Raw genomic sequence first — 24542 nt, 5'->3', positions numbered from 1 at the left:
TCATATTTCACTTGGGTGGTTTGCAACGCAGTGGTACGAACAATGAATTCTCCTATTTTAGGCAGCGACCTGAACAGCCCTCTTTCCCCCACCTCCTACTCTGCCCCCCACCCCTCCCCCAGTCTGCCTCACCCAAATGCACGCCCATTTCTCCCACTTTGTTTGTTGTTCTGTATGAGAACATGACCTGACTTGGATGTTATATTCTACCAATGGATCATATACCTGCCAACTTAAGAACATTTCCCACCCTATATTTCTTCAGAGGTAAATAAGGCAAGAAATCCCTAGATACAAGCTTTCCTCTTGAAGTTCCCTGTCAGAACATGTTTGCCTAATTAAAAGCTAATTATAAGCAATAAAGCAAATAATTAAAATAAATCATGCGGCCCATAAATTTTTGACTTTGTTTTATCTTATATTGATTAATACATAAATCATATTTAAGATTATAATACAAACTTTGAATTTTTTTAACAGGACTTGACAAATTAAATGCCAGGTTGATGTTTATCTAGGCTGGGTGGAATGTACTAAATCCCAGGATCGCAATCTCGTAATAAGGGGTCAGCGTTTAGAACAAGTTTTCTTCATCCAGAGGGTGATGAATCTTTACAGTTGCGTGTGGAGGAAAAGTACATGCATTTTTGACGTGTTAAAGGAATCAAGGGATATGGAATTAGTGCAGTGCTGAGCTTAAGAAAAAATCATGCACGATGTAATTGAATGGTGGAGCAATCAAAATAATCTATTCCAGCTCTTATGTTGTTATAGAAACATAGAAAATAGGTGCAGGAGGAGAACATTTGGCACTTGGAGCCAGCACCGCCATTCATTGTGATCATGGCTGATCATCCACAATCAGTAACCCGTGCCTGCCTTCTCCCCATATCCCTTGATTCCGTTAGCCCCTAGAGCTCTATCTAACTCTCTTTTAAATTCATCCAGGGAATTGGCCTCCACTGCCCTCTGTGGCAGAGAATTCCACAAATTCACAACTCTCTGGGTAAAAAAGTTTTTTCTCATCTCAGTTTTAAATGGCCTCCCCTTTATTCTTAGACTGTGTGTCCCCTGGTTCTGGACTCCCCAAACACAACGTTGGGAACATTTTTCCTGCATCTAGCCTGTCCAGTCCTTTTATGGGTTATAGGTTATCCCACACATTTAGCTAAATAAATCTGTGTTATGCAGCACTTTATTATGTATTTAAGGGAGGCACAGTGAGTGGTGCAGCTGGTAAACCTGCTGCCTCACAGCACCAGAGACCCGGGTTCGATCCTGACCCCGGGTGTTACATAGAAACATAGGAAATAGGTGCAGGAGTAGGCCATTCGGCCCTTCAAGCCAGCACCGTCTTTCAATATGATAATGGCTGATCATCCAAAATCAGTACCCTGTTCCTGCTTTCTCCCCATATCCCTTGATTCCTGTTATCTGTGTGGAATGTGCACGTATGTTCTCCCTGTGACTGCTTAACGCTCCTCCCACATGCCAACAACGTCCAGGTTTGTAGGTTTCACAAAATGCTGGAGTAACTCAGCAGGTCAGGCAGCATCTCAGGAGAGAAGGAATGGGTGACGTTTCGGGTCAAGACCCTTCTTCAGACTGATGTTTTAGGTAGGAGGTAGAATCGGGCCGTGCGGGACTGGGGAACTATAAGTTTGGAGGCATTGGAGGGTAGATCTCCGGAGATGATGAAGTTCGTGATGGTGCTGATGATAAAGGTCTGGTGTTTGTCGGTGGGGTCATGGTCCAGGGATAAGTAGGAAGAGCTGTCTGAGAGTTGTCGTCTGGCCTCGGTCCGGTAGAGGTCAGCACGCCAGACTACCACAGCACCTCCCTTGTCAGCGGGTTTGATGACTAAGTCCGTGGAGGGCTGCACGTTCAGGAGGGAAGAGGTTAGAGTTAGTCAGGGGAGTGGAGAATTTGAGCTGGTTAATGTCACGCCGGCAGTTGGAGATGAAAGTCTGAAGAAGAGTCTCGACCTGAAACGTCACCCATTCCTTCTCTCCTGAGATGCTGCCTGACCTGCTGAGTTACTCCAGCATTTTGTGAAATAAATACCTTCGATTTGTACCAGCATCTGCAGTTATTTTCTTACACCACAGGTTTGTAGGTTAATTGGCCTCTCCAAAATTGCCCATCGTGTGTAGTGAGAGAGTGGAGAAAGTGGGACAACATAGAACTATGTTGACATAGATACCATTGAAGTGTGAACGGGTGGGTGTTCAATGGGAGACATGGACTCGATTGGCCGAAGGCCCTGTTTCCAACATGTATCTCTAAACTAAACTGAACTAAATTTAGTTAATGTGTAGGAAGGAACTGCTGATGGTGGTTTAAACTGAAAATAGACCGAAGATAGAAGATTTTGTGTCTGTCTTAAATTTATTTAATAGTGGATAGGCCAGTTTGCATTATCTTGTGGAAATAAGGTTCATAAGTTCATATGTGATAGGGGCTGAAGCAGCCCATTCGGCCCATCAAATCTACTCCTCCATTCAATCATGGCTGATCCATCTCTCCTTCCTAACCCCATTCCCCTGCCTTCTCCCCATAACCCATGACACCCGTACCAATCAAACCAAGGTTTCATAAGGTTTCAAGATGTGACATAAAATCAAATCACTAGTATTGTTTCACCATGTGTAGGATGGAACTGCAGATGCTGCTTTAAATCGAAGATAAACACAAAATGTTGGAGTAACTCAGCGGGACAGGCAGCATCTCTGGAGAGAGGGAATGGGTGACTTTTTGGGTCGAGACCCTTCTTCAGACTCGTCTTTACTAACTGTTTTCCAGGCCCCCACTACCTCATCTTTACTCGAGTCTCGACCCGAAACGTCACCCATTCCTTCTCTCCAGAGGTGCTGCCTGTCCCGCTGAGTTACTCCAGCATTTTGTGTCTGTCTTTGTATTGTTTCACCATCTTGCCGTCGCTCCCACACCCACCACAGAATCCTGGGCTGAACTGAAGACACACACAGCTCCATCCCGGGATCTGGCTCGGTCGGATGGCTGCCTGTCAATGAGTGATCCTGGCCCACGGAGTATCAGCAAAGGCTGGGCAATCCACCGCTCCCAGTGACGGACTGGCAGCGGCTCATTGCGGGCGGGCATCTCTGGGCCAGAGAGCAACCCAGCCAGCCTCCTTCCAACCCAGAGACGCAGCAAGAGCCCGATCTGTGGGCAGGACGTCTTGGCCCGTTACACACTGTACAGGTTTTTAATAAGCGACAAAAGCACAGCTGTCTGGTAGCGGAGGCATCAGCCAAATGCTACTGCCCACCAGCAGCTGGTACAGTAGTCAGCTTTCACGACTCCCGAATGCGCAGGGATGCTGAGAGAGTGCTGACAGGTCCCAGCCTGTGTACACAGCCAGCAGCAGTGTCACCACCATCGTGTGCACTTCAGCGCTTCAACAGAGGCTCATTCCAAATTATGCCTCACTTGGAATTAATCACTCCTTTCACTCCAGCAAGGCTTCAATTTTCAAAGCAATTTTTAGATTTAGAGATACAGCGCGGAAACAGGCCCTTCGGCCCACCGGGTCCGCGCCGCCCAGCGATCCCCGCACATTAACGCTATCCTACACCCACTAGGGACAATTTTTGTTACATTTTACCCACTCAATTAACCTACATGCCTGTACGTCTTTGGAGTGTGGGAGGAAACCGAAGATCTCGGAGAAAACCCACACAGGTCACGGGGAGAACGTACAAACTCCTGGCAGCCTGTTAGACACTTAGTGTTGTTCGACCCCCAGTCACCCGACAATGAAAGATGCAGGAATGTTTTGTGATTGCATTTATCAATCGGTTTGATTGCCAGTTCCTAAGTCTGGCTATCGCTCTCGTGCTTTAGATGCATCAGTAAATGTTTTCCCGAAGATAGACGCACAAAGCTGGAGTAACTCAGCGGGACAGGCAGCGTCTCTGGAGAGATGGAATGGGCGACGTTTTGGAGACTGAAGAAGGGTCTCGACCTGAAACGTCACCCCCATTCCTTCTCTCCAGAGATGCTGCCTGTCCCGCTGAGTAACTCCAGCTTTTTGTGTCTATCTTCGGTTGAAACCAGCATCTGCAGTTCCTTCCCACACAGTAAATGTTTCCCCTTCCACTTGCTCTTAAGGCCGGCACAGGATGGATGGTATTTACATCCTATTGGGGTTAAATGAGGCCTTTGCCTTATTCTTCATTCTGTTTTCCTGCCAGCCATGGAAACCAGACTGGTCTTGTGTACCCAGCAAATTCAGCCATGACTAATAACAGCTATTCACTGGTGAATAAAGGCAGTGCTGATTCTAATAGCTCTAATTGCAAACTGCAGGAAGACATGGTGCTTCTGGCAGCAATTGATGATCAGATAGCTTAGAAACATAGAAATTAGATGTAGGAGTAGGCCATTCGGCCCTTCGAGCCGGCACTGCCATTCAATACGATCATGGCTGATCATCCAAAATCAGTACCCCGTTCCTGCCTTCTCCCCATATCCCTTGATTCTGTTAACCCAAAGAGCTATATCTGACTCTCGCTTGAAAATATCCAGTGAATTGGCCTCCACTGCCTTCTGTGGCAGAGAATTCCACAGATTCACAACTTTCTGGGTGAAATTTTTTTTTTCCTCATCTCTGTCCGAAATGGCCTGCCCCTTATTCGTAAACTACGACCCCTGGTTCTGTACTCCCACAACATCCAGAACTTTTGTGGGCTTGTGAGCTTGCAAGGTTCACTGGAACTGTTTAATATACATTGTTGTACAAATGTGGCTAATGGGCTCGATCATCAAAGATAGACGCAAAATGCTGGAGTAACTCAGTGGGACAGGCAGCATCTCAGGAGAGGTGACGTTTTGGGTCGAGACCCTTCTTCAGACTTAGTGTCTATCTTCGGTTTAAACCAGCATCTGCAGTTTCTTCTTACGCGGCATCAATAACCACCTTGCTCTACTTTGAAGACTATCACAGTCAGGTGATACTGGGTAAAAGATGGTCATTTGGGGACCACTGCTGTAAAACTGTTCATGGATATTTGGTGAGGACAGGCAGAGTAGGCACCTTTGGCCAAACTGACTTTGGAAGCTTCTGACTGCGCCCCCTGCCTTGGATGCCACTCTGTTCCCTGTCACTGGCTGACTGGGCAGGGGAGGCCAATCCCCAGCCATCATTGGTATCAGTTGGGACCAGCCTCAGATCGCCAGCCCCAACACACACACACACACACACACACACACACACACACACACACACACACACACACACACACACACACACACACACACACACACACACACACACACACACACACACACACACACACACACACACACACACACACACACACACACACACACACACACACACACACACACACACACACACACACACACACACCCCCCCCCCCCCCTTGATGGTGAGGGATAGCGCCCCCATGTGGTGCCGGGCTGAGTGGCTGGGGCAAGCCTGAGATGCCAATGGCTCTTCCTGCCCACGAGGGTCCGCACACTCGCACATAAAAAGGCTGAGCTACCAGGGTAAACCTGAAGCCGTCAGCGCCGCCTCTTCAAGCACAAAGCTGAGCCGCCAGGATTAACCCGAGATCGCCAACGCCAATTCTAGAGGCAAGGGTGAACTGCAGGGAGAAGCCCGAGACCACCACACCGCCTCCTTCGAAGACCAGGACTGAGCTGTCGGGGCAAGCCCACGATCGCACGCATCAATGCACGCCTTCCCTGGCCATGGGGAACAGCACCCCGTGCAGTTCTGCACTTTGTTACCATTTTGTAAATAAAATATATCACGCAAGTTCTCCCACCGCAAGTGTCGATGTTACTGCCAACCCCAGTGTCAATCCCGACATGCTTTAGGTTTAGACCTTGCACGGCTGAGCTGGGTCTCTCTCACCTGCCATTGCAGCCTCAGGAATGCAAGGCACGCTGAGAAAGGGAAACGGGGTGAATAGGATACGTTTCTCCCCCCCCCCCCAAATGTATTCAAACTTTAGCACATTCCGCATGTGCCAATGTGTGCTTCACAAACACTGAGCTTCTCAAAATGGATAAATTGGATAGAATTAAAATCTTCCTGAATTACTAAATAGTTGACTGGTAAAATAACTTGAAAGCATTTGTTTGTCTGCGGTGATAATTCAAGCTGGGTCCACCATCTGATTCCAGCATCATAGAACTTCGCGCAACACCTGCGCTCGGTCCGCGTTGGCTCGGCGAAACCAAACGCAGGCTCGGCGATCGCTTCGCTCAACACCTGCGCTCGGTCCGCGTTGGCCAAACTGATCTCCCGGTGGCTGAGCACTTCAACTCCCCCTCCCATTCCCAGTCTGACCTTTCTGTCATGGGCCTCCTCCAGTGCCATAGTGAGGTCCACCGCAAATTGGAGGAACAGCACCTCATATTTCGCCTGGGCAGCTTGCAGCCCAGTGGTATGAACATCGACTTCTCCAACTTTAGATAGTTCCTCTGTTCCTCTCTTCCCCTCCCCCTTCCCAGATCTCCCTCTATCTTCCTGTCTCCACCTATATCCTTCCTTTGTCCCGCCCCCCTGACATCAGTCTGAAGAAGGGTCTCGACTCGAAACATCACCCATTCCTTCTCTCCTGAGATGCTGCCTGACCTGCTGAGTTACTCCAGCATTTTGTGAATAAATACCTTCGATTTGTACCAGCATCTGCAGTTATTTTCTTATAGAATCATTGAGGATTTACAACACAGGAAGCTGTTTGACTCGTTCTGTCTCTGTTGGTGTCCAGTGCTTCAACCAGTGGCATCCTCATTGAATGGCCTCCATGTTGTGTTGAACTCTACCCTCCACTAAAGGCCCTCGAGCCCTGGATGCCAATGCCCAGGAGCGAAGGAGTGAACACCACACAGTCCACTCCGGCTCTGATCTCCCCGCCATTGAAGGGATTTACCGGAGTCGCTGCCTCAAAAAGGCAGCCAGCGTCATTAGAGACCCAGGCCCCGCTCTCACTTCACCCCTGCCATCGGGAAGAAGGTACAGGAGCCTGAAAACTGTAACGACCAGGTTCAGGAACAGCTTCCTCCTCACAGCCATTCGGCTATTAAACACTACAACATCAAATAAGCCCTGAACATCACAGACTATTATTGCACTATTCTTGTTTGTTTTTGTGTTAGGTATGTGTGTGTGTGTAAGTAAATATATTTATATTTACTTACACACACACACACATACCTACACACAAAAACAAACAATAATAGTGCAATAATTGTTCAGTATGTATATACGCACACATACTGTGTTTGTGTGTGTGTGCTTTTGTGAGTACGTGTGTATATATACATAAGATATATATATATAAGACATTCTAGCCTTAGAGGGAGTACAGAGAAGGTTCACCAGATTGATCCCTGGGATGGCAGGACTTTCATATGAAGAAAGACTGGATAGACTAGGCTTGTACTCGCTGGAATTTAGAAGACTGAGGGGGGATCTTATTGAAACATATAAAATTCTTAAGGGGTTGGAGAGGCTAGATGCGGGAAGATTGTTCCCGATGTTGGGGAAGTCCAGAACCAGCGGTCACAGCTTAAGGATAAGGGGGAAGTCTTTTAGGACCGAGATGAGAAAACACTTCTTCACACAGAGAGTGGTGAGTCTGTGGAATTCTCTGCCACAGAAGGTAGTTGAGGCCAGTTCATTGGCTATATTTAAGAGGGAGTTAGATGTGGCCTTTGTGGCTAAAGGGATCAGCGGGTATGGAGAGAAGGCAGGTACAGGTTACTGAGCTGGATGATCAGCCATGATCATATTGAATGGCGGTGCAGGCTCGAAGGGCCGAATGGCCTACTCCTGCACCTATTTTCTATGTTTCTATACTGAACTTTTTCTCTCTCTCGTTTATCATATTGTTTGCAGTGTACTGTGTTCACATATTCTGTTGTGCTGCTGCAAGTAAGAATTGCATTCTTCTATCTGGGGCATGTGACAATAAAACACTCTTGACACTTGACACGGGGGCCTGAGCTGAAGGGATAGGTTGGGCAGACTTGGAGCTTTTCCTTCGAGTGCAGGAGGTTGAAGGGTGATTTTGTGGAGGTGTATAAACCCACGAGGGAAACAGATAGGGTGAAAGCACGTGTATAGGAAGGGACTGCAGATGCTGGTTTATACCAAGGACAGACAAAATGCTGGAGTAACAGCGGGTCAGGCAGAATCTCTGAAGAAAAGGAATAGGTGACGTTTCGAGTCGAGGCCTTCGTCTGACTGTCTGAAGATGGGTTCCGACACAAAACCTCACCTATTTCTTTTCTCCAGAGATGCTGCCCGACCCGCTGTTACTCCAGTATTTTGTGTCTATCTTATGGTGAATGCACGTAATCATTTATTCGGTAGGGATTCAAGAACCAGAGGACATAAGTTTAAAAAAATTAAGATTAGGCAATATTTAATAAGATCTCGAGGGGCAACATTTTCACTCAGATGATTGGTACATAGAATAAACTGCATATGAAAGTGTTTGAGGCAGGTACAATAACAACATCTAAAGATACTTGGATAGGTGCGTGGATAGGAAAGGTTTCGAGGAATATATGGGCCAGTCTGGCAAATGGGACTAGTTTACATGGGGCACCTTGGCCAGCATGGTTGGGTTGGGCCGAAGGGCCCGTATCCATGCTGTATGATTCTGACTCTATTCTCAATCTTCCACCGTTTTTTCTTGCACATCTGATCCTGCTTCAACCATGTTTGCTGTTAGTTTAATTGACTTAAACTAAGTTTATTGCAAGATGACCCTCCCCATTTATTTAGCAGGAATATTTCAAACTTGGACCATCTGAATAATCTGAATCACCTTTATCGTCATTCAAAATGAATTGAACGAAAATCATTTGCCACACAGCCACAACAGTACAGAGTAAAAGACACAAGACACCCAATTTTAACACAAACATCCATCACAGTGACTCCTCCAGACACCCCCTCACTGTGATGGAAGGCAAGAAAATGTCTTCTCTCTTCCCCCATACTTCTCCCACGGACAGATAGTTCGACTTCTGCCGAGGCGACCGACATAAAAAACTCAAAATTATTGATTCAGTTTGTATAAAAACAGTGCTGACTATGTTTGTTAAGATCTGAATTTTTTTATGCCGGTTTTGCGATGGGATAAATTTTTCTCCTGTAACTTCTTTAAAGTAACGGTATTTTGAGCACTTGGAAGTAAGGTTCCTGCAGAAGTCCATTGTTTTTTTTTATAAGCAGTCTCTTTTTCTTTCAGCTGAAGGGATGCCTCAGGTTTATTACTTTGGACCATGTAGTAAATATAACGCCATGGTACTGGAGCTGCTCGGACCAAGTCTAGAGGACCTCTTTGATGTATGTGACCGAGCTTTCACACTGAAGACTGTGTTAATGATTGCCATTCAGCTGGTAAGTGTGATTTAATATTTCCTCGCAGAGTCTCTTGTTCCCAGGCTACACAAGAATTGGACACTTTCAATTTTAGATCGAGTTCAGTTTAGTTTAGAGATGCAGTGCGGAAACAGGCCCTTCGGCCCAGCGGGTCCGCGCCGACCAGCGATCCCCGCACATTAACACTATCCTACACAGTCTCAGAACAATTTACATTTATACCAAGCCAATTAATCTGTGCGTCTTTGGAGTGTGGGAGGAAACTGAAGATCTCGGAGAAAATCCACGCAGGTTACGGGGAGAACGTACAAACTCCGTACAGACGGCGCCCGTAGTCGGGATCGAACCCGGGTCTCTGGTGCTGTAAGGCAGTAACTCTACCAATGAGAGTACCAGCATCTGCAGTTATTTTCTTATATAACTCTACCAATGCGCCATCGTGTGCCCAAAATGTGGTTTAAATATAAAATTTCATCTCTGGTAATGTTTTGTTTAGTTTAGTTTATTGTTATGTGTATGAGGTACAGTGAAAAGCTTTGGTTGTGCACTAACCAGCCAGCGGAAAGACAATATATCATTACAGTTGAGCTAACCACAGTGTACAGATAAGTGATAAAGAGAATACGTGCATAACATTTAGTGCAAGATAAAGTCCAGTTAAGTCCAATCAAAGATAGTCCAAGGGTTTCCAATGAGGTAGATAGTTTGTGAAGTGAAGTGTTTTGAATATCATGGATTTATTTTCCTTGAGGCTGCGAATGCAGGGTTCTCGTTTAAGCCTGGGGTGAAGACACTGGGGTGATCGCAATTCCTGAGAGTCATTCTGGGGGCTGGTAAGGTTGACATGGAGGGTGGGGAGCAGAAAACAGTGCTGACTGAGCAAAAGTAACTTGGCCAGGGGCAGGGCAAGTGATGGTGGAGTGACTGCAGGCTGCTTGTGACCTGACAAACTCAATGTGGGTTCAGGCTGCGGGTGACTGGGGAAATATTAGTGTATTGTATACATTGGAATTTAGAAGGATGAGGGGGGATCTTATTGAAACATATAAGATAATTAGGGGATTGGACACATTAGAGGCAGGAAACATGTTCCCAATGTTGGGGGAGTCCAGAACAAGGGGCCACAGTTTAAGAATAAGGGGTAGGCCATTTAGAACGGAGATGAGGAAGAACTTTTTCAGTCAGAGAGTGGTGAAGGTGTGGAATTCTCTGCCTCAGAAAGCAGTGGAGGCCAGTTCGTTGGATGCTTTCAAGAGAGAGCTGGATAGAGCTCTTAAGGATAACGGAGTGAGGGGGTATGGGGAGAAGGCAGGAACGGGGTACTGATTGAGAGTGATCAGCCATGATCGAATTGAATGGCGGTGCTGGCTCGAAGGGCTGAATGGCCTACTCCTGCACCTATTGTCTATTGTCTATTGTCTATTGTCTATTGAGAGTGTGGCAAATCAGTTGCTGCACACGTGCATTTGTGACTCTGGTCACCCCATTGCAGGAAGGATGTGGACAGGTTGCAGAAGAGGTTTACCAGAATGCTGCCTGGATTAGGGGGTATTAGCTACAAGGAGAGCTTGGACAAACTTGGACTATTTTATTTTCGGCAACGCCAGAGGTTCTGGAGAGGCCCAACAGCAGTGTATAAAACTATGAGAGTCATAACTAGGGAAAGTGGTCAGAACCTTTTTCTCAGCGTGGAAATATCAAAGGCAAGAGGGCTTAGCTTCAAGGTAAAAGGAACAAGTTATTTGTAACGTAGAGGGTAGTGGGTGCCGAGAATGCGTTGTCAGGGGGTGGGGATGGAGGCATAAACGGAGGCAGATTCAACACGGGAGTTAAAGAGGCTTTTAAATAAGATACTTATTCACAAAATGCTGGAGTAACTCAGCAGGTCAGGCAGCATCTCGGGAGAGAAGGAATGGGTGACGTTTCGGGTCGAGACCCTTCTTCAGACTGATGTCAGGGGGGCTGGACAAAGGAAGGATATAGGTGGAGACAGGAAGATAGAGGGAGATCTGGGAAGGGGGAGGGGAAGAGAGGGACAGAGGAACTATCTAAAGTTGGCGAAGTCAATGTTCATACAATTATTTTCTTATACTTTTCTGCAGTTATTTTCTGCAGTTATTTTAGACAATAGACAATAGACAATAGGTGCAGGAGTAGGCCATTCAGCCCTTCGAGCCAGCACCGCCATTCAATGCGATCATGGCTGATCACTCTCAATCAGTACCCCGTTCCTGCCTTCTTCCCATACCCCCTAACTCCGCTATCCTTAAGAGCTCTATCCAGCTCTCTCTTGAAAGCATCCAACGAACTTGCCTCCACTGCCTTCTGAGGCAGAGAATTCCACACCTTCACCACCCTCTGACTGAAAAAGTTCTTCCTCATCTCCGTTCTAAATGGCCTACCCCTTATTCTTAAACTGTGGCCCCTTGTTCTGGACTCCCCCAACATTGGGAACATGTTATCTGCCTCTACTGTGTCCAATCCCCTAATTATCTTATATGTTTCAATAAGATCCCCCCTCATCCTTCTAAATTCCAGTGTATACAAGCCCAATCGCTCCAGCCTTTCAACATAGACAGTCCCGCCATTCCGGGAATTAACCTAGTGAACCTACGCTGCACGCCCTCCATAGCAAGAATATCCTTCCTCAAATTTGGAGACCAAAACTGCACACAGTACTCCAGGTGCGGTCTCACCAGGGCCCGGTACAACTGTAGAAGGACCTCTTTGCTCCTATACTCAACTCCTCTTGTTACGAAGGCCAACATTCCATTGGCTTTCTTCACTGCCTGCTGTACCTGCATGCTTCCTTTCATTGACTGATGCACTAGGACACCCAGATCTCGTTGAACTCCCCCTCCTCCTAACTTGACACCATTCAGATAATAATCTGCCTTTCTATTCTTGCTTCCAAAGTGAATAACCTCACACTTATCTACATTAAACTGCATCTGCCATGTATCCGCCCACTCACACAACCTGTCCAAGTCACCCTGCAGCCTTATTGCATCTTCCTCACAATTCACACTACCCCCCAACTTAGTATCATCTGCAAATTTGCTAATGGTACTTTTAATCCCTTCGTCTAAGTCATTAATGTATATCGTAAATAGCTGGGGTCCCAGCACCGAACCTTGCGGTACCCCACTGGTCACTGCCTGCCATTCCGAAAGGGACCCATTTATCCCCACTCTTTGCTTTCTGTCTGTCAACCAATTTTCTATCCATGTCAGTACCCTACCCCCAATACCATGTGCCCTAATTTTGCCCACTAATCTCCTATGTGGGACCTTGTCGAAGGCTTTCTGAAAGTCGAGGTACACCACATCCACTGACTCTCCCTTGTCAATTTTCCTAGTTACATCCTCAAAAAATTCCAGTAGATTTGTCAAGCATGATTTCCCCTTCGTAAATCCATGCTGACTCGGAATGATCCCGTTACTGCTATCCAAATGCTCAGCAATTTTGTCTTTTATAATTGACTCCAGCATCTTCCCCACCACTGATGTCAGACTAACTGGTCTATAATTACCCGTTTTCTCTCTCCCTCCTTTCTTAAAAAGTGGGATAACATTTGCTATCCTCCAATCCACAGGAACTGATCCTGAATCTATAGAACATTGAAAAATGATCTCCAATGCTTCCACTATTTCTAGAGCCACCTCCTTAAGTACTCTGGGATGCAGACCATCAGGCCCTGGGGATTTATCAGCCTTCAGTCCCATCAGTCTACCCAAAACCATTTCCTGCCTAATGTGGAGTTCCTCCATCACCCTAGGTTCTCCGGCCCCTAGAACATTTGGGAGATTGTGTGTATTTTTCTCAGTGAAGACAGATCCAAAGTAACGGTTTAACTCGTCTGCCATTTCTTTGTTCCCCATAATAAATTCCCCTGCTTCTGTCTTCAAGGGACCCACATTTGCCTTGACTATTTTTTTCCTCTTCACGTACCTAAAAAAACTTTTGCTATCCTCCTTTATATTATTGGCTAGTTTACCCTCGTACCTCATCTTTTCTCCCCGTATTGCCTTTTTAGTTAACTTTTGTTGCTCTTTAAAAGAGTCCCAATCCTCTGTCTTCCCACTCTTCTTTGCTATGTTATACTTCCTCTCCTTAATTTTTATGCTGTCCCTGACTTCCCTCGTCAGCCACAGGTGTCTCTTACTCCCTTTAGAGTCTTTCCACCTCTTTGGAATAAATTGATCCTGCAACCTCTGCATTATTCCCAGGAATACCTGCCATTGCTGTTCTACCGTCTTCCCTGCTAGGGCCTCCTTCCAATCAATTTTGGCCAGCTCCTGCCTCATGCCTCTGTAATCCCCTTTGCTATACTGTAATACCGACACTTCCGATTTTCCCTTCTGCCTTTCCATTTGCAGAGTAAAACTTATCATGTTGTGATCACTGCCTCCTAATGGCTCTTTTACCTCTAGTCCCCTTATCAGATCAGGATCATTACACAACACTAAATCCAGAATTGCCTTCTCCCTGGTAGGCTCCAGTACAAGCTGTTCTAAGAATCCATCTCGAAGGCACTCTACAAACTCTCTTTCCTGGGGTCCATTTCCAACCTGATTTTCCCAGTCTACCTGCATGTTGAAATCTCCCATAACCACCGTAGCATTACATTTTTGACACGCCAATTTTATCTCCTGATTCAACTTGCACCCTATGTCGAGGCTACTGTTTGGGGGCCTATAGATAACTCCCATTAGGGTCTTTTTACCCTTACAATTTCTCATTTCTATCCATACTGATTCAACATCTCCTGATTCTATGTCACCCCTTGCAAGGGAATGAATATCATTCCTTACCATCAGAGCAACCCCACCCCCTCTGCCCACCTGTCTGTCTTTTCTATACGTTGTGTACCCCTGAATATTCAGTTCCTAGCCCTGGTCCTCTTGTAGCCATGTCTCAGTGATCCCTACAACATCATACTTGCCCATGACTAACTGAGCCTCAAGCTCATCCACTTTATTTTTTATACTACGCGCATTTAAGTACAACACTTTAACTTCTGTATTTACCTCCCCTCTCATATCGTTCACAATTGGCCCTGCCCTTAATTTCTTTTCCCCTCTAGAACTTCTGTTCCCATTCTTCCGAGAGTCTTTTGCAATATCTCCTGTATTCCCTTTTACCTCATCTTCATATTCACAATTTGTTAACCCCTCCCCCCACTACTTAGTTTAAAGCCACAGGTGTCAAACTAGCAAACCTGCCTGCCAGAATGTTTGTCCCCCTGCTGTTAAGATGCAACCCGTCCCTTTTGTACAAGTCACCCCTAGCCCAGAAGAGATCCCAGTGGTCCAGAAATCTAAATCCCTGCTCTCTGCACCAGTCCCTCAGCCATAAATTCATACCCTCTATCTCTCTGTTCCTGGCCTCACCAGCACGAGGTACCGGTAGCAGTCCAGAGATAACCACCTTCGACGTCCTACTTCTCAGTGTTTTTCCCAACTCTCTAAACTCCCGCTGTAGCACCTCCTTCCTCTTCCGCCCGACGTCATTCGTGCCCACGTGCACAATGACTTCAGGTTGATCGCCTTCCCTCACCAGGATTTTCTGAAGCCGGTCCGTGATGTGTTGAACCCTGGCACTTTTAAATAGGGTGGTGTTTTTTTGGGGACAATCTAGATTACTACTTGGATCAACTTTGCCATTTCAGCTTGCTACATCTATATACTAAAACTCTTGTTTGTTTGTTTGTTTGTTCCTGAACTACAGCCAAAACGGTACACGATAGCGCGACAATTTTAGGCCCACCTTACTCACCGTCGTTCCTTTGGTGCTAATGGAAGAAGTTTCAATGAAATCGGTGTTATATTTTTTAAGTTATTCACGTTTAAAAGTTTAAATCTATCTCCTAGGGAGGGAGGTTAGGGGGAGGAGGGAGGATAAGGGGGGTTGAGGGGGATGGAGGGAAGGGGAAAGGGGGAGGGAGGAGAGGGGAGGGGGAGAGGAGAGGGTGCTGCACCAATGCAGGAGAGGTTTGGCCCCAACGGGTCCACTTGGTCTAGTGGGAAGATAAATGTGGAACACTCTAGACATCCTATTTTAAATTTAGCTGTTAATATTACTGGCAGTGTATTTTTGGCTATTTTTCCATAATTCTGCATTATTTTGAGATTCACAATATCGTTAAAGATAATACACGGATATGCAGGGATATCGATCTCGTGCAGGCAGATAAGAATAGTTTAACAATCTATTCAGTCTGAAGAAGGGTCTCGACCCGAAACGTCACCCATTCCTTCTCTCCTGAGATGCTGCCTGACCCGCTGAGTTACTCAAGCATTTTGTGTCTACCTTCGATTTAAACCAGCATCTGCGGATTTTGTTTTCCTACAAGGAATAGTTTAACTTGACATCATGATCGGCATGACATGGGCCCGTTCCTTTGCTGCATTGAAGAAGGGTCTCGATCTGAGACGTCACCCATTCCTTCCCTCCAGAGATGCTGCCCGCCCCACTGAGTTACTCCAGCATTTTGTGTCGACTTTATTTTTCCCTGTTCTATTTTCCACTATTGGGTGAGTTACTTTATTGTTCCAACGTTGGGACACAAAGTGCTGGAGTATTTCAGCGGGTCAGGCAGCGTCTCTGGAGGACATGGATGGGCAACATTTCAGGTTGGGACCCTTCTTCGGACTGATTCATAACAAAGTCTGCTTATAACATACGACAATGCATGTGGACATTGTTGAGATGAAGGAGTTTTACTTTCGGAAATTTTAAACAGAAGATCGCAAGGGAAGTGCCATCTGTGCCTGTCTCACTATCGAACAAAACAGTTCTGCCTATCTGTCCCCAACCGAAAAGGAAGCAAGTTACAGATGTGGTCTCTGATCTGTGTTTACTGAGGAGGATACACACAATCTCCCAAATGTTCTAGGGGCCGGAGAACCTAGGGTGATGGAGGAACTGAAGGAAATCCACATTAGGCAGGAAATGGTTTTGGGTAGACTGATGGGACTGAAGGCTGATAAATCCCCAGGGCCTGATGGTCTGCATCCCAGGGTACTTAAGGAGGTGGCTCTAGAAATAGTGGAAGCATTGGAGATCATTTTTCAATGTTCTATAGATTCAGGATCAGTTCCTGTGGATTGGAGGATAGCAAATGTTATCCCACTTTTTAAGAAAGGAGGGAGGGAGAAAACGGGTAATTATAGACCAGTTAGTCTGACATCAGTGGTGGGGAAGATGCTGGAGTCAATTATAAAAGACGAAATTGCTGAGCATTTGGATAGCAGTAACAGGATCATTCCGAGTCAGCATGGATTTACGAAGGGGAAATCATACTTGACAAATCTATTGGAATTTTTTGAGGATGTAACTAGGAAAATTGACAGGGGAGAGTCAGTGGATGTGGTGTACCTCGACTTTCAGAAAGCCTTCGACAAGGTCCCACATAGGAGATTAGTGGGCAAAATTAGAGCACATGGTATTGGGGGTAGGGTACTGACATGGATAGAAAATTGGATGACAGACAGAAAGCAAAGAGTGGGGATAAATGGGTACAATATACATTAATGACTTGGATGAAGGGATTAAAAGTACCATTAGCAAATTTGCAGATGATACTAAGCTGGGGGGTAGTGTAAATTGTGAGGAAGATGCAATAAGGCTGCAGGGTGACTTGGACAGGTTGTGTGAGTGGGCGGATACATGGCAGATGCAGTTTAATGTAGATAAGTGTGAGGTTATTCACTTTGGAAGTAAGAATAGAAAGGCAGATTATTATCTGAATGGTGTCAAGTTAGGAAGAGGGGATGTTCAACGAGATCTGGGTGTCCTAGTGCATCAGTCACTGAAAGGAAGCATGCAGGTACAGCAGGCAGTGAAGAAAGCCAATGGAATGTTGGCCTTCGTAACAAGAGGAGTTGAGTATAGGAGCAAAGAGGTCCTTCTACAGTTGTACCGGGCCCTGGTGAGACCGCACCTGGAGTACTGTGTGCAGTTTTGGTCTCCAAATTTGAGGAAGGATATTCTTGCTATTGAGGGCGTGCAGCGTAGGTTCACTAGGTTGATTCCCGGAATGGCGGGACTGTCGTATGTTGAAAGGCTGGAGCAATTAGGCTTGTATACACTGGAATTTAGAAGCATGAGGAGGGATCTTATTGAAACGTATAAGATAATTAGGGGATTGGACACATTAGAGGCAGGAAACATGTTCTCAATGTTGGGGGAGTCCAGAACAAGGGGCCACAGTTTAAGAATAAGGGGTAGGCCATTTAGAACGGAGATGATGAAGAACTTTTTCAGTCAGAGAGTGGTGAAGGTGTGGAATTCTCTGCCTCAGAAGGCAGTGGAGGCCAGTTCGTTGGATGCTTTCAAGAGAGAGCTGGATAGAGCTCTTAAGGATAGCGGAGTGAGGGGGTATGGGGAGAAGGCAGGAACGGGGTACTGATTGAGAGTGATCAGCCATGATCGCATTGAATGGCGGTGCTGGCACGAAGGGCTGAATGGCCTACTCCTGCACCTATTGTCTATTGTCTATTGATATCTTGCATCCAAGCTATCCCATTATTAACTACAAAGAGGAAATATATATCTGCAATTGAAAGATAAGATTTAGATTTAGATTTTAGATTTAGAGATACAGCGCGGAAACAGGCCCTTCGGCCCGCCCAGCGATCCCCGCACATTAACACTATCCTACACACACTAGGGACAATTTTTTAAAACATTTTACCCAGCCAATTAACCTACATACCTGTACGTCTTTGGAGTGTGGGAGGAAACCGAAGATCTCGGAGAAAACCCACGCAGGTCACGGGGAGAACGTACAAACTCCGTACAGACGGCGCCCGTAGTCAGGATCGAACCTGAGTCTCCGGCGCTGCATTCGCTGTAAGGCAGCAACTCTACCGCTGCGCCACCGTGCCGCTTTTGGATTCCTTTGCAACTAGACATGTAGATGAGGTTTAATTAACTTAATTAAGGAGTGTTTATAGTCAATACCGGTTAGGCCAAAGTGTCAAAAGCCCCAAAAAGGGTAAAGGATTTGCATTGTGTTAAGTGAAAATCAATAAGAGTTAAGCAGTGGTTAATTCTGATACAGGAATACCGTCGCTATTTACTGAGAGAAGGATTTTAATCTTAGACAGTAGAGTGCATAAATAGCTGCTATTGCTTTATTTGAGTCTGCGAAATTTGAACTTGGGAACATCTGTGACAACACCAAGCCAAGTGTTTCTGTAATCATCACTTTTGGGTGAAGAATTGAGTACGTTCCTGGAGTGAAGGACTTGCTTTTAGACCAGCCTGTGTTACAAATGTGAAATAATTGTTTTCATTGCTTCTGCAACTAGTGACGGTCACCACCACACTGGCATTGATAGCAACCACGATATCAAGGGTGGTGTTCTTTTGGGACAATCTATATTAGTACTTAGATCAACGTTGACATTTCCGTTTGCTACATGGGAATAGACAATAGTTGCAGGAGGAGGCCATTCGGCCCTTCGAGCCAGCACCGCCATTCAATGTGATCATGGCTGACCATTCTCAATCAGCACCCCGTTCCTGCCTTCTCCCCATACCCCCTGACTCCGCTATCTTTAAGAGCTCTATCTAGCTCTCTCTTGAATGCATTCAGAGAATTGGCCTCCACTGCCTTCTGAGGCAGAGAATTCCACAGATTTACAACTCTCTGACTGAAAAAGTTTTTCCTCATCTCAGAAGATACATTTGTTTGGCGTGGAACACTCTGGACATCTTATTTTAAATTTAGCTCTAAATATTACTAACAGTGTATTGTAGATGTTTTTCTATAATTCTATATTATTTTGAGATTAACAATGTTGTTAAAGATAATACAAGGGAAAAACACAAACTTCTGGAGTAACTCAGTGAATCAGGCAGCATCTCTGGAGAACAAAGACCATGTTTTGGGTCGGAAACTCTCTTCGGACGGATGTCTACTTAATCTTCTTACTTCTTACTTCTTAAGCCCTTGGCTCCTCTAGGGAGCACAGGCCATTGACAAATGTCCTCCGCCTCACTCGGTTGTTGGCGGTTCTTTCGAGATCTCCCCATTTGAGTCCACTCCCAGACATTTCTGCCTGGACACCTTCTTCAGCTGTTCCTGGGGCGACCTCTTTTCTTTTTTCCTTGGGGGTTCCATTTCAGGCCTTGCCGGGTGATGTTTGTGGCAGGTTCTCTGAGGGTGTGTGCAATCCAACTCCATTTTCTCCTTCGAATTTGTATGTCAATGGGATCCTGGCCTGTTCTTTTCCACAGGTCCACATTGCTTACTTTGTCTCTCCTCCAGATGTTTAGTATTCTCCTGGGGCAGGTGTTAATGAATGTTTGCAGCCTGTTTGTTAGGTCTACTTAATACATGTGAAAATTTGCCCAAATAAATACCATAATCATTTCCAGTAATCTTGGTTTCCTCATAAGCTAGATTCAATGGACTCATTTGCACAGTGTCAGCTTGCTACGAGTGGAGAGGGAACCAGGGTCTGGCCTATCACACCCTCGTGTAGGCTGTGGGAGGCAAAGGTGGGCGGGTGAGGTGAAAGACCAAGAATGGCTGCAGGCCCACAACACACTGGGACTTGCCTGGAACAGGCATCTCTCGTAAAAGAACTGGAGCGTGCACTTTGCTAATGACGCCAAAATATGGCGCCTCTTGCATGCGGGCTCAATAACTAATTCTGTACACTTGCTAATCAAAGATCGGTGGTATGGCAATACTCTACTGGTCTGTTCGTAAGAAAGTATTTGATTGGATATACAAAATTTGGAGTATCTACGAGGAAGTGTGTGAAACGACTTTTACCACGTTCTTGGGATAATAGTTTTCCAAGTCGACTGTTTGAACTAAAGGCATAACAGTCGGCTTAGGTTTTATTCCTTTTTCTGTAACTGCATGGAACTGTAAATGATTGTTACAAGTCGTGGACACATTTGGACTATTCCTACAGCACACTGGCACAGCGGTAGAGTTGCGGCCGTACAATGCCAGAGACCCGGGTTTGATCCTGTCTACAAGTGCCGTGTGTACGGAGCTTGTACGTTCTCCCCGTGACCCGTGTGGGTTTTCCCCGGGGGCTCAGGTTTCCTCCCACACTCCAAAGACGTAGGTTAATTGGCTCGGTAAAATTGTAAATTGTCCCTCGTGTGTGAAGGATAGTGTTAATGTGAGAAAATAACTGCAGATGCTGGTACAAATCGAAGGTATTTATTCACAAAATGTTGGAGTAACTCAGCGGGTCAGGCAGCATCTCAGGAGAGAAGGAATGGGTGACGTTTCGGGTCGAGACCCTTCTTCAGACTGATATCAGGGGGGGCGGGACAAAGGAAGGATATAGGTGGAGACAGGAAGATAGAGGGAGATCTGGGAAGGAGGAGGGGAAGAGAGGGACAGAGGGACTATCTAAAGTTGGAGAAGTCGATGTTCATACCACTGGGCTGCAAGCTGCCCAGGCGAAATATGAGGTGCTGTTCCTCCAATTTCCGGTGGGCCTCACTATGGCACTGGAGGAGGCCCGTGACAGAAAGGTCAGACTGGGAATGGGGGAATATGCGGGAATCGTTGGTCGGCGCGGACTCGCTGGGCCGAAGGGCCTGTTTCTACGCTCTATCTCAAAACTAATCTCACTGAACGTTTGAATTTTTAAACTTGCTTCACTTTGTGAGCAGATTCTTGTGACTTCATCTGTTGCATCAAATGCACAAATCATAATGGACCAGAAATGATCTGTTAAACCTACTAGCGCACATAGAAGTGATACTAAAGCTCAGGTTGCCAGTGTATTCCAAGCGATGTAACCTGGGCTGGAGGTTGGAGTGAGTGTACAGAGAAACCCCAGGCCTATTGAGCACAGAATGGCCCTTTGGCCCAACTTCTAAGGTAGAATCTAAGGTATCTAAGATTCTTCGATACTATCTAAGGTAATCCCATTTCCCTGCATTTGTCCTGTATCCCTTTCTTCCTTTCCCATTCAAGTATCTGTCAAAATGCCTTTTAAAGGTCGTAATTGTAACTGCCCATACCACCACCTCTGGCTGCTTGTGCTATACAACGGCCACCGTAGAGTTGTACAGCAAAGAAACAGGCCCTTTGGCCTGACTCATTCACCCTCCCGTGTTCCAGTGGGAACAAACCCAGCTCAGTGTGAAGAAGGGTCTTGACCCAAAACGTCACCCATTCCTTCTTTCCCGAGATGCCGCCTGACCCGCTGAGTTACTCCAGCATTTTGTGTCTACCCCACCTTATTCAATCCGCCTTTGAAAATAAAGGCTTCCATTCCAGACGTCATCCTGGTGAATCTCTACTGAACTCTTTCTAATGTGACCATACATTTCCTACAGTACATAGTGATCAAAAATTGTTACTATACTTCAGATGCAGCCTAACCATTGATTTGTACATCTGCAACATGATATCCCAACTCTCACACTCAATGCCTCGACTTTAAAGGCAAGCGTGCCAAAATGGCTTCTTCACTAACTTAGCGATGTACTGGGAACTGTGAACTTGCACTCCCAGAAAAGGTCTTGCCTTGCCCTACCATCGTTGCAGGTTTGCCTCCTCACCCAAGCCCTTCTTGTCAAAGCCTCAGCACTTTGATCTCGAAATGAAAAAGAAAATTTGAGGCAATCTTTTTCGAACCATCTTAGGTGATCAAAACGTTGCCACGTTAAGTGGTCTCTTAACACGCCCAGAAAAAAGGCCCACTGTTCAACTGGCCAGCATTCGTTGCATGATTCAATAACCCTTTTGATTTATTCTCTGGGTGAAGAACTTCCTCCCGTCAAGCCTAGAACTGACCTTGTTGAACTAATTTTATTGCTTGAGGAAGAAAACTTAAGTGGGAGTATTGAGATTCCAGAGCAAGGTCGGCTCCTGTCACTGATATACAACTCATCAATGGGGTTTGCAGAAACATTCGTAAATTAGTTGGAACCAATATCAAGATAAAAATTCCCTGGTGTGTTGATACCGTCTAACTTCTCCTGCAAACTTCAGTATTAAGTACTTGGGAGAGTGCTTGTTGATTGCCAGCAAGGGCAAGACAATATATTATTGGAACCTGCAGACTTTTATTGTATAAAATGCCAAATTGGAATGTGCAGTCAAGATTCTCGATATACAATTCAATTATGGGTCTTATTATCTTGCATCCTGCTGGCTTCGAATATTGATCTGTTCTCTCTGACGTTTTCTTTTCTTCACAGCTTCTGTTTGAACCTGGTTTCTGAATTTATTTCAAGCAATAATCTCTATGGCAAGCAGGAGATGAATTTCTTCTCATTTAGATGGTAGTGAAAACTTGACAGATTGAAACACGGTGGGATAATCTGTGATGATGTCCTTGACAGCACAATGATTAGTCGTTCCAGTTCTTATTCATTCAATTAAGCATCTGTGCAAATCCTTCCTTAGCATCCTTTTCAAGTCAAGATGAATGGAGGCATTTGTTTATAATCTCTGTGTCATGAACACAAGTGAGATTAGTTTTATTGAGGTTCAGTTTGAAACCTAGCCGTTACCGTCAGAAATACAGAAGCAAAATACTGTTGCTGTTATAAACCTGAAAGAAAGGCTGAAAATCCTATAAGCTCAAAGTCTCAGCATCATCCACTTAGGAAGAGGATTAACGTCTCAGTGTGTTGGCCTGTCATCAGAATACGTCAAAGCCTTGACACCCTCTTTCAGACGTTGTATCGACCGTAGATGCAGTGGGCGTCACGGTGGCGCAGCGGTAGAGTTGCCGCCTTACAGCGAATGCAGCGCCAGAGACCCGGGTTTGATCCCGACTACGGGCGCCGTCTGTACGGAGTTTGTACGTTCTCCCCGTGACCTGCGTGGGTTTTCTCCGAGATCTTCGGTTTCCTCCCACACTCCAAAGACGTACACGTTTGTAGGTTAATTGACAGGGTAAATGTAAAAATTGTCCCTAGTGTGTGTAGGATAGTGTTAATGTGCGGGGATTGCTGGGTGGCGCGGACTAGGTGGGCCGAAGGGCCTGTTTCTGCGCTGTATCTCTAAATCTAAATCTAAAAATCTAGATCCTACCTTGGATCATAATCTTCCATTTGAATTTTCTTCCTCAAGTAAAAAGTGACCTATTTGGGCACAATTGAGTTAGCTAGTGTGATATTCTTCTCCTGGACAATTTGTAGAGATAGCCACCAGTTCAAACAACGAATGTCTCTTTGTCCAATTCCTTTGAGCCACAGTTGGACCTGTTTCTCCGGTGGGCAAGGATCATAAGAATACTCTGCTGTTCTGTAACAATGGAGTTTACTGGAATAACTTTGATCCAACTCATTAAAGAATAAGATCTCATTATTTTTCCCTCTTTTAATTAAAGAATTAATAACACCAGTTTCTATAATCTCTGGGCATAATTTTGTTTGGTAATCAGGGTGGCGTGTGTACAGAGTTTGCATATCCTCCCTGTGATCGTGTGGGTTTTCTCTGGGTGCTCCGGTTTCCTTCCATATTCCAAAGACGTGTGGGTTTATAGGTTAATTGGCTTCTGTAAAGTGTCCCCAGTGTGTAGGATAGAACTATTGTAAGGGGTGATTGTTGGTCAGTGCAGACTCAGCGGGCTGAAGGGGGTGTTTTCACATTTTATCCGTGAACTAAACGTGCGTGCGATGTGCTCAGGTAAAACCTTAGTCACAGAGGCACACGGCACATAAACAGACCCTTCGTTCTACCTCTTTGTGCTGACCATTGGGCACCCGTTCCCTTAGTGCACTTTTAGCTTCACGTGGTGCTCGTTGCCACCACTATTTCTAGTTATTGCACACAGCAATGTTGTTGTAGTGAACACTGTGATGTATCGAACACTGATGTCTCTGAGGATCCTTCATTGCTTCTACTCTGGGGCTGTAGAGAGCATCCTGTCCGGCAACATCACAGTCTGGTTTTGGAACAGCTCTGCCCAGGACAGGATGGCCCTGCAGAGAGTAGTGCGTTCGGCAGAACGCACCATGGGAACTACACACGTCCCCCTGCAGGACCTATACATCAGGAGGTGCAGATCGAGAGCAAGCAACATTATGAGGGACCCCTGCCACCCCAGCAACGGACTGTTCCAGCTGCTACGGTCAGGCAAACGCCTCCGCTGTCACGCTGTGAAAACGGAGAGGATGAGACGGAGTTTCTTCCCACAGGCCATCA

General features: G+C 45.9%; 1 protein-coding gene across 4 annotated transcripts in view; it reads left to right on the top strand.

Moving 5' to 3' along the window:
* The window catches only part of LOC144610957 (casein kinase I-like), a 229582-nt gene that overhangs the window by 129770 nt on the left and 75270 nt on the right, over nucleotides 1-24542 (top strand). For all 4 annotated transcript variants that reach the window (XM_078429994.1, XM_078429993.1, XM_078429990.1 and 1 more), the window contains exon 5: nucleotides 9258-9409. In XM_078429994.1, coding sequence (XP_078286120.1) covers nucleotides 9258-9409 — 152 coding nt within the window. The remainder of the gene's footprint in view (nucleotides 1-9257; nucleotides 9410-24542) is intronic.

This window comes from Rhinoraja longicauda, chromosome 38 (genome assembly GCF_053455715.1).
Source record: "Rhinoraja longicauda isolate Sanriku21f chromosome 38, sRhiLon1.1, whole genome shotgun sequence".
Taxonomy (NCBI): domain Eukaryota; kingdom Metazoa; phylum Chordata; class Chondrichthyes; order Rajiformes; family Arhynchobatidae; genus Rhinoraja; species Rhinoraja longicauda.
Note: the sequence above shows the minus strand (reverse complement) of the source record. Positions and strands in the feature narration are given on the sequence as shown.